Source organism: Orycteropus afer, unplaced genomic scaffold (genome assembly GCF_000298275.1).
Source record: "Orycteropus afer afer isolate SDZICR_OR568_19922 unplaced genomic scaffold, OryAfe1.0 scaffold00031, whole genome shotgun sequence".
Classification (NCBI taxonomy): domain Eukaryota; kingdom Metazoa; phylum Chordata; class Mammalia; order Tubulidentata; family Orycteropodidae; genus Orycteropus; species Orycteropus afer.
The window spans coordinates 10,196,735-10,208,299 of NW_006921618.1; the positions used below are offsets into that span (position 1 = coordinate 10,196,735).

The window sequence follows — 11,565 nt, forward strand, 5'->3', positions numbered from 1 at the left end:
AATCAATATAAACCTATTCATATTTAGGGATTAGTTTCCACAAGTACAAAGTTGAATTTCCTTTTATTTGTCCTAAAATGCTTACTTTCAAACTTGAAGGGACTTCAATTATTCCATGTAGTTTCCATAACATTCTTTTATCTTTTCAGACCAGAGTCAAAATATTCGTACAGTATTCATACTGCAGCACCTTCCACCCACCCTTTGGTCGCTTGAACTGCCCTTCTTTGGTTCTTTTTCCGCTTTCTCAGATCTTTCTTGAAGTGTAGTAAGCAGAACTGTACTGGGTATTCCAGCTGCAGTTTGGTCTTAAATAAAAGAAGGATGTTTGTCAGTTTGGTTTTCTTTATTCTTCTCTGTGGTACACAGGATTTTGTTAGTTGAACTGGATGTAGCAGCTTACTGGGCCAAATTTTCAAGAGAATAGTACAATAGCTCCCAGGTGTTTTCCCTGGGTTGTAACTTATCAGCTCATACTCTATGTAGCACCTTTCCTTTCTCACTGAAGCATTATCTGCCATTTTTCTTCTTGCTTACTTGGCTTAAAAAAAAAAAAAAAAAAAATGCAGAGAGATCTTAATTAAAAAGAGAGGTGAACTATCAACCCTCAATTGAATCTTGATACGATCTACTCTATTTAATATTGAGCACAGTGCCAGACACACAGTAGGTACTCAGTAATATAACCCAAAATTAACTTAATGTGTAAGGATCCTTACCAAGTATCAGTAGGATCCTAATTACCATGGGATGGGTTCAATCATAACAAAGTCCTTTTGAAACTCACTTGATATACATACAAGGCTCTTAAGAAAAACAGTCTGAGTTCAAAAATAAGTGAGGCAAATAAAAATGAAAACATCATCCCTTCAGTTCTAAAGAGAGTAATTTCAATGGCTAACACCTGAATCTACTTTTGGGATTAATGTGTTTATTACAATACTGCCTACTGCTAAGTTTCTTATTGAAACTTAGGGTCTGATATATCATGAGAAAGTTTATTTTTTATCTCTCAAATTATAATCCATTTAAAACAATCATCTAAAAATCAGGCCTGGTCTTAAATCCTTGCTCTGTCATTTACAGCCTTATGACCTCTGTCTCTTTGTGCCTTAATCTCCTCATCTGTGATATGGGGACAACAAAAGTATCTTTTTCACAGGGTTTTGTGAAAATGATTTAATATGTAAAGATTTTAGAACAGTGTCTGGCACATAATAAATACTCAATAAATATCAGCTATAATCACTGCCATTGTCAATTAGCTAGAATTCAAACCACAAAATACCTAAAACCACTGCCCCAAAGTGATTATCACTGAATGTTAACTGCTCACCAACAGTCAATGCAAAAATATTTTAAAACCATGCCATAAACATAAGGCTGAAATGGATCTTGTTTAGGAAAGGGGGGAGAGCAGAATTATTGGTCCATCCAAATTTCATTTTAACACATTATCTTAAAACTACCAAATAACCTCCAAGGTATTTAACCCAAGAGGCTTAATGAGAAATCATGAAACAACTTTAACATTACATGAGGAATTTTTAAGTATTATGTAAAAGATGTAATTTTCTGGCAAGTTCTGTCATTTCCAAAGTCAAAGTTAAATTGTGCCTAGTGCAACACTGGTTAAAAATATTCCTAAATCTACAAAGGATTGTTTTGTTATTTTAGAATCATATTCCAAACTATAATAATTCCAGTTAATCATTATTTCCTTCATTTTGTTTTTATTATAGCATGTTTGCTTAATTTACAGCAAGCAGAAAATAAGCTGGGTCTTGTTTTGATCCAAACATTGATGTTTTAAAGGTTGTACACAATATTTGTTAAAAAGAACATATAAAAATACCTTTTTAGAAGCTTCTATAAGAAAGAAAATACAAAGTTTAACCCCACAACTTTCCTCTTTGCTAGAACTGCAAACTACTGCTACAGTTTTAAATAGACTTTTTGTTGTTTAAACTATACATCCAGGAAAATCTAAAAAATTAAAGAAACGTGCATATAAATGATTGCATAGCAGAACATGAACATTAACTGCAAACAGTAAAGAAATGAAAGTTAGAAATACTATCAAATATACAAAGGTTCTAGAATCAATCCTTCAAAAACACATTTCACAAACAGCATTTAAAAGCCATCTTTTGTTCTTTACAGGCAGGCCTAGACAACTAAAACCAAAACTGAAAACAATAATCCTCTAAAAGGAATCTCCTCTCCACAGTATTTCTTACTTTTGTCTACAAGCAAGCAATCTGGGATTTTAAAAGATGCTAGCTTTTATTCTGAAATGAGATTAGACTTGTCGAGTCACTTTTATTGCCCCCAAAATGATCTTTCAGAGAAATATTAAATTATAAAAGGTCAGTGGTATAATTTCCTCCTTTTCACTCAGGTATTGCCAGGTCTATACTGGTAATAAAAAAAGAGATGTCACTCTTTTAATAGTGACTAATTTTTTTTCCCAGAATTATTTTAAATTACATGGCACCGAAGAATCACCTAGTAATGGGGAGTGTTGCCTTTTCAACTTGGCTCACACTGAATAACCTTGAGGTGTTAAGGGCAAAACAAAAGCCTTCCTCATAAAGAGGTGAGCAGATTTTGATACAAACGCACACACCAGTGGAGTCCAACAAGCATCAAAATTCAGTTCTTTTCCACTATCAGCACACACAGAAACAAAACCTACTTTGAAACAATTACTTACTTCTAACAGCAGTAAGAAAACTAAGCAATATCATGGTCAACAACGCTCCTTAAAATTTAGAGTTTAACTACAAAACAGCATTTTTTCCCTCTAAAATTATTTTTTGCCATCATTTATCTGCTCAAATTTAAGGTGGGTTTTTCCTGACATTTATATGTTTCAAATCTTCATAGAAACCAGAAAAAACCAGTGAAGGCTCCATGTTTCAGTCAAAAAATCTCTCCCTGAAAATGCTACTTAATCTAGTTGGCATCATCCCCCACGAAAGCAGGGCTAACAAAACAACTATTCTACACTGCCAATTGAAATAAACTATTATCATGGGCCTAGAGATTTTAGCAAGTCATAAAGGTCCACCCTGAACCTAAATGTGTCTGAGCAGTCAGTGTTGATCTGTGGCTGCAACCTCACTTTTGTATCATTCTATCTTATTAACAAGCTACATTTCTAGGTTAACAGTTCTACCAAATATGGTTATGAAAGTTTATTTTTAATAAGACAATGTTGCAAATTATGGTCAACCAACATCTTTTCACCAATACTTCAAGCATAAAAAATGAGAATCTTTACAAAAATATACAGAGACACCACAAATTGGTAGCTGCCCATAACATTAAACAAACTGGACTCTTAAGAGTGGCTTCTCAACAGCATATCATTTTAATTATAACCATTGCCTGGTACAGGGAAAACTAACAAGTGTATTTTTAAGCATCATTGCAACATTGTATTCCTGATAATTTAAGTAAACCAAACTATGAGTAAATGAATGATACATGCCTAAAAATATCATGGCTTATATACTATTAGTGGCCACTGGACTTAGGACTAGTCCAAGACCTTGATCTAGATTTTGACCTAGACCTAGACTGTGATCTTGACTGAGATTTGGATCTAGGTGGTTCTTTTTTCCTTGATTCCTTTTCATGTCTTGAGCCAGACTTATAATGTGTTTTGGAATCTGTTTTAGAGGTGCCTCTAGTTTTGGTGTGAGATGCAGACCTAGAACGTGATTTAGCCTTCATTTCTTTCTTGGGCTGGGACTTGGACCGTGATCTTGAATTGGATTTAGATCTTGAAAAAGATCGATTTCGGTGTTTGAATCTTTCAAAACAGAGGAGAGATACAATTAGAGTAAAAATTAGATTCTATATTAATCAAATTTGTTATTTTTAGAGCAAAAGTTCACTCTGAAATTGAAAAAATACACAGGTCTTTTTCAGAACAAAGTTATTTACCTATCGTTGTCGGAATGGCTTCTGCTACGTCGTGGTCTTCCAGTCGGTCTACTGCTAAAAAGTATACCAAAAAAAGCAAACAGTGACAGTTGTCTGTTTACAAGGTCTCTTAAAGTTTAATTAAAAAAAAAAAAACAAAAAAAAAACCCATAAAACTTTTCAAAATGAAAAAGTTTTTTAAAATGAAATGTTAAAATATTTCTAGTGTCAATGAAACATTTAACACATATAATTAAAATTTTCAAAAGGCTAAAAAAATGTTTTTTTACTGTGCTAGCAAACATAAATCTTTTCTAATAGATCACTGTGCTAGACATCACACTTACTTTCTAGGACTATAAGATCTTCTATAGTTGTAATCAAAAGACCGACTTCTTGACCTTCTTCTTTCATAACTCCGGCTTCTAGAACGCCTGTATCTGTCATAATCATCATAGCGTGAAGAACTGTACACATTTCTCCCTTCCTTGGCTTTCATCTGATTTGGTGCTGTGAAATATATAGAAAAGAAGTATTTAGAAACATAAAAACTTAAATTATAGGGGGAGAAAAAAAAAGGTAAAATTTGTTTTCCCGCACCCTGTTCCATGTCAAAGTTAATGTATTAATCTTGGAAAAAGTATAAAAGACATGTTAAAAATTATATCCTCAAATATCTCTCACTATTTTTTCCTTCAAAGTTCTATCATCTAGCTTGCTGCCCAAGATTTGCCAACTACTTTGACATTATGAAAATATACCATAAAAGTATTTTTTAAAATTTCAAATTGAAATATATGAAAGACTTCTGAGCCAAAAGTCTTTTAAAGTTTAATTTTAAAAAATGGTCATGTGGACCCAGAATTTCCCTGCTATGGTTTCCATTCATTAGGAATACAATTAACAACAAAGCATATTGGTGGCCTAAGAGCAATGTGTAATATCAAAATGCAAATATATAGCTATACAGTCTGAGAGCATGACAAAGAGAACACATATATACACACACAGCTGCAGCCATCATTATTATATTCTCATTTCAATTCTACAAAGCAGATACTTTTATGTGTATACACATATACAACAGAGTAAATACCCAGTGACCCATTACTTAACCATGAACTAGGGAAATATAAAATAATAGCCTTTGTCCACCTAAGTGTTCCTCTTCTCTTCAGCAGCCATTTCAATTCTTATCTTTTAGTATCTTGGCCAAGACAACATAATGGCTGAGCCAAAACTTAAAACTTAAGATCTATTTGACTACCAAGGCCCTTGCCCTGCCTCATCAGTATGCAGCAAATATCTAGTGTATGCTTGCATATATAATAAAAATGAAGTACTAATATAAAATCTATTCTAGGTTTAATTTATATAGCCTCTCCCAGTCTAACTATATCCAATCATTTCCATTCCATGTACCCACTTATAATTACCCAATTATACTCTGAAGACAAAAGGCTCTAAACTTTCAAAGTTCTATCCTTTTCATCTTATTCCTTGTTATTAAATATGCCACAATTCATAGGATCCATCAACTTTCTGAAGAGACCAAATATATTTCAGCTATTCTGATCTCCTCTACCACTCTGTGTCATCCGAAAAATGTAATATATATACATATATATATATATATATATATATAAAATAAAGTAAGTATTCGAGACACTCTACCTTCTCAAAAGCTATCCTTTTCACTTTTGAATAAACTGCTTAAGTACTTCCAAGAAGGAACTTCAAAGCAAAACACTGTGTTAGAAATGATCTATTATACGGGTTAGACATAAGGGTACTTACTCTTCCGATCCCCCTGTGCAAACTGGATTTCAATCTGACGCCCACAAATCCATTTTCTGTCCAAATTATGTAAAGCATCTTCAGCATCACGAACATCCTCAAATGTGCTAAATGTTAAGGGGCTTGGGAAATTTCGCAAACTTTGATAATGAATATAAAGTTCATTTGGTAAGTCTGGACTAACTCACATTTCCCGATACTCTGGAAAATCAACTAGACTCCATTCACTAGTTGGTTAACTCAGCTATGAACACTCACTCATGATTCCTAAAGCATAAGTTTTTAAAAATAAATGTGAATATATTTTAGAAGTTATTATTAAAATAAGATGTTATAGCTAAGTAATCCTATAAACCAAGTAATCCTATAAAAAAAACTTCCTGAGTTTTAATAATAAACTTTACAAAACAAGACAAAAAGTTCTACACTGGATGCTAAAACAAAGAATTCTTAAGAGATACTGCTTTTCAAATATTTGTTTCAAATGAAAACAAGAAAATGCCAACAGTTCTCATGAAAGCAAGCTGAATATATCTTACATGATATGATGAGAGCATTAACCTCAAATTAATTTCCTTGTTTCTAAAATAGATCTAATATTATTGTTTATGTATTTGTCTTCTTACATCACACATGGAAGACTGGCACACTAGCCACTGTGGTTATCAAGACAGACTCATCAAGCAATACTCAAGACAAACAAAAGTGTATTCTATCCAGGCAGACTGTAAAAGCACGCTGTCAAGAAATAACAGACTAAGGCATTCTAGACTGGAAAGCCCTAACCATCACAAGCTTCCTGCAAAGAAATGAGTATGGGACTGGCTTCCAAATTGAGAATTTTAAGATAATTTTTATCAGCCTGAAGCAGGAACTGCTGGTACCCATTTCAGATCTGAGAAACTAAACTGCCTTGTCTTGTCCTCCCCTCCCTTAAGATTAGCAGTTACACTATGTGAAGTCCTGGATTTACTTAGCTCTTTTCCTAAAATCACAACTCCTAACAGAAGCAAAGTGTACACTCAGGACAGCCTGGGAAAGGGAACTAAGGTTTAGGTATGGATTTTTATTCTATCTTAAAATAAATAAATAAGTCAGTCACTGTTCTCAGCTTGTCCACTTCTATTTCTTAAACTTGAGACACAAGTTGTTCTAAAGAGCCAATTAAAAAAACATCCTTCAAAGCGACACATTCAGTTCACCACTGATACTAGCACCCTTCTATTCCACCTTTCTCCCCAATTTCCCACTTGTGAAAGGAATCAAAGCCTGCAGTAGCTCCCTTTCAAAGACTATAACATGAAGCTTAAACAGGAGAGGTTTTCCCAAGTCCTCAATCATTATTGGGCTTCCAACATGAAAAGGCAAAGGGAGTTTAGAACATTGAATGCTTTAAGTGACTCCCTCCCCCCCCTCAAGCTTACTGCAGCTGGGCTCTAAAATAATTAGGAGTAGGCTCACTTGTGAGTATACTATTCTGTTTCCCCAAGAGACAGAATATAGTAATTTTAAAAAGGAATTAGATCAAGAGAATTATAAAAATTATTAACAAGGTTAATAAATCTTCTGGTGCTACCCTTAGTAACAGAATCCTGGGCTGGCTGGATGGACCATGGCAAGGTTCTACTTTACCTGTTTACCCAGGGATAGGAAGAGAAGGCTAACAGAATGGTGTTAGGTAAAGAGGTAGGGACAGCCAAGTATCAATCACTCTGATGCCAGCTATGGCAAAATTTGCACTTTAGGGTCTTTCCATAAACAAAGCTATTACCTATTCCTTTCAACTACAGTATTTTAAAACCATAGAAAAGCTTATGGTATGCACATTAAAATGAATGAATGAATGAATGAATGAATAACTCTCCTTTAGGTAACAACCTTTTTCTGGCTCAAGTTATCATATACTCCTGACTAAAACTATTGGTTCCCAGGTCACCCCCAAACCAGGTTAAATCATTACCTTTATTTACTATGCCAGATGTAACTTACTTCTTTCTGTAACAGAGCTTCGCAACCAGTTTCCACACTATCCTTTATCCTTGATCACTGATCTTGCAGGAGCAGCTTTTGGCCTTTCCCCATAAGATCAGTCTCATTAGACTTAGCTAACTTTTAAGTTTCAAGAAACCTACTGAATTCAAACAATTAAAATTCTTCCTAGCCTGAGGTCCACAGTCCAAGCCTTTGTTGTTGCAAGATGATCTCACTGAAGGGGCAGGAAATAATGTCATCTGGAACTCTGGGTCAAGCTTTCCTTTAGTCATTGATTAGGTACCTGCCCTACGGAGGTGGCCTTCTGGGAAACGTTCAGGGACAACTGATTGCATGTGCTAAAGCACTGCAGGGCCAGCAGGTTTCATAGAGCAAAGCTTCTGAAATGTGGAGTCTATATGTGTCTCTCATCTCACAGCCACTTTAAAAATCTATCTATAGACAGGTAGTATTTCTAGTGGCTCTGATCTTATAAGACCACCAGAGCTATTTCCAAGTACTGCCCAGTATATGCACCTGTCTCCCCTTTAAGCACAGTTCTGTGGAGTTGGCCTAACCCCAGAACCTCATGCTACTTCAAAAAGCACTGCCTGCCACCCTGTGGCAGCTGATCACTCGGTCCAAAACAGAAATATACCGAGTTTAAGCTTAACAATATTACATTCTGGTACACTTTAACTTGACAAGCTTAAGAGAGTGTGCATTTATACAAGACCACAATCACAACATCAAAGGCCCACACAAATCAAGTTACAGGTTTTGTCACTAGACCAAACCAGAATAATTTTGAAAGTTAACTGCTTACAAAACATAAATAAATGAAAAAAAGGAAAATAGTTATTCTGTAGGATACATCAGGTATGACTCCTTTAATCTTGGCCATCATTCAACTTCATCTTGACCTTTAACTCTTTAAGTGCTTGTCAGAAGGACTTGTCATGAGATGCTTGGCCAAAAATGACAGATGGCTTTATCTTTAACTTTGAAAAACAACCTTTTCCCCCTTTGTAGATAAAGCGAGGCTTTGTCTCCCATTAGGCTTGTCCTTCTTCCAGCTTTTCTTTATTTTTTCTTTTCCCAAACTTTCCCTTCTCTTCAAGCCTGATCCTTAAGAGGTCTTTGGCTTGTCTACTTGCCTTAAGTGTTGAACTCTACTCTAAAGGTTCTTTCATGCTTTCTCTTTGGGGTCGCCATAACTGTACAGCTTTACATTCTCTGAGGTAACAACAGAGGACAGCAAATTAGGGGACAATATTAAAGAAGTTGACCTCATTTTTATACAATTTGTTTCTTTGATCAAGTGATTCAAATTAACAAACAAGAATACCAAACTTTACACTGCTAAGCACAAGAACACATTATCTTTTAATATGACTTACATTAAAGGTAGCAGCAACCAGAATGTATTCAAATTTAAATCATGTATTATAATTATTGATTTGAGTTTCAGTAGCATGGATGGGAATTTAAATACTTTCATTATTTTTGGATTAACTTTAAGAAATAGAGCAATGTGTGAGTTAATTTTCAAAAAATGTGAAGACAAGACATTTATTAGAGGACAAAAACAAACTACTTTTTAGATGTTACCTCTTACTTAAACTTGAATTTCAAACTTCAACACCCCTCACTAATCAGCCATCTGAAGAAAGGATATTGAACATAAGCAAATCCTCTTGGACGTCGAGTGTAGAAATCAAGTGGAACATACACATCAACTATAGGACCATAGCGACCAAATTCTCGACGTAAATCTTCAGACCTAAAACATCATAAAAAGATCCCAAATTTTTATGTTCATGTCCTTAAGAGGTTTTTTTTTGGGTAAGAAATAAGTATCATTCTGTACTATCTCAATCAATGAAGGGAGACTGTGGTTTAATAAAATGGGAATGTGTGACCCGTAAGTCTCAGCTGTGTTCCTGAGCAATCTGAAAGACAAGCCTTCTAAATCTCAACCTAAAAACAAACTTTAAGAACTAATATACAAAAATGTAAGGCAACGTATCTTTTTGTTAAAGTGATAAAAACCAAACCCATGGAGTTGATCTGCCCCATAGGGTTTCCGAGGCTGTAAATTTTTACGGAAGCAGACTGCCACATCTTGCTCCCACAGTGGATGGTGCGTTTGAACTGCACTCAGATCGTTCGTTTTGGTTCGCAGCCGAGCACTGTAACCACTGTGCCACCAAGGCTCCTTAATGAAAGCTATAGGATCTAAGAATTTGTAACATAAAATGCAGCTTACAAGAAAATATATTGATAAAAAACAGTAGTATCTATTTCTATTTCACATTAACAGATCAGGAAAACAGGCAGATAGAAACTTGATCATAATTTACTATTATTTTTATCAACATCGTTAATTTTTCACGAGAAATACAGAATTAGGTTGTAGATAAGTCTCTATTGTTATTATTTTTTTACAGCATCCAATCAGCTCTGGAACTGTGAAAAATATACTTTTGTTGCCCAAAATTTTAGCAACAGGGAGAGACAAGGTGTGGATGTTTGAAAAAAACAAAATCCTCAAACATATGTAACTCCTTAAATAATAAATGCTAAAGATGATAAAGGAGAAAATTTTCTAGAGACTAATTACTACTGCTTTCTTTCACTTAAAGCTAGGACAAAAAACCGCTTAACCACACACGGCTACAACAAACCAACAAAGACTGATGATTTGTGAAATACGAAGTCTTATACTTTCCAAAGTATCGTGAAAGCAATTCGAAGTAATTAAGGGAATTGGTGGGAACAAAGGCTATTTAAACTGCAGGCAGGATTAATATAATTTAATTATCAATGCCTTCACGGTATAGGTTTCCTAAACCCGTCTTCTCAAACGACCAGAATTCCAAGGAAATGGGAATGGCTACTTCGCACGATTCAATGGGAACATTTAATTCTCCAAATCTCAACATTCTCTTTCTCTAAACATTCCCAACAGATTAAAAACCACAAACGTATTTAAAAACTATAAAATGCTCCGCCACAATCCTCTCCCTCGATCCCATTATTCCAGTGCAAAATAATCTTATTTTTGTTTTTGTTGAGAGGAAAACAAAATCTCTGGGCCAAGGGGGCGTGCACCCCAAAGAACGTGAACTTCAAATCAATGGTGCGCTGAGTCTGGGCGATGAACAGCGCTGCACGCGCCATGAGGAAAGGGGGAGGAACGGGCCCCCAAACTACGGAGGGGGAGGGGAAACTGAAAAAGCCGCCACGCGGCCCGCGTTCCTCACAGCGGCCCAGCGTGGGCCAGGGGCTCCTCCCTCGCTCTGAAGCGGCAGTTGAGGCCGATAGCGCGGCCTAGTTCGGGCGCCAAAGCCGACGCAGGACCCGCCATCTTCATCCCTTCCCCTCCTCTGGCCTAGCGCCGCCGCTGCTCTGAACCTCTCCGTACGCCTGCGGCCCCCCACAGTATACTCGGCATACCTCCCCTGTACAAACCTGGTGTCGTCAGCCACGTTCCTCACGAACAAAGATGTGTTGGGGGGACGCAGGTAGCGGGACATGTCTCCGGACTGAATCTCGGCCAGGGGCACTAACGGGCTGCGCAAACCGTCCGCGCGTCCTACGGTGGAGTCTCAAACACACAGACACAGCCAGAAAGCTCCGCTACGGCGACCTCCTCTTCTCGCGAGACTTCACTCCCGCCTCTACCCCGCCCTACCTCCGCGCAACGCCGGGTCCGGCAATGGTTTTTTCCCGCGAGATCACGAGCCGTGCGCCTGCGCGTGGAGACGGCTGGGGTGCGCGCCATAGTCTCGGTCTCATTCATTGGCTTCTTTCGCTGTTTCTTTTTTTTCTCGCAACCCGCGCTTGCTTTCTTTAGTATTT

The 11,565-nt window shown here is 36.5% G+C and overlaps 1 protein-coding gene across 1 annotated transcript; it reads right to left on the bottom strand.

Moving 5' to 3' along the window:
* Nucleotides 1–247: 247 nt before the first annotated feature.
* SRSF10 (serine and arginine rich splicing factor 10) lies at nucleotides 248–11,240 on the bottom strand. Its single transcript, XM_042780260.1, has 7 exons — nucleotides 11,176–11,240; nucleotides 9,380–9,484; nucleotides 5,731–5,834; nucleotides 4,281–4,443; nucleotides 3,955–4,008; nucleotides 3,719–3,820; nucleotides 248–308 (listed from the first exon to the last, which is right to left on the bottom strand). Exons 1-7 carry the CDS (start codon nucleotides 11,238–11,240, stop codon nucleotides 248–250), a joined length of 654 nt encoding a protein of 217 aa, XP_042636194.1.
* Nucleotides 11,241–11,565: the final 325 nt, after the last annotated feature.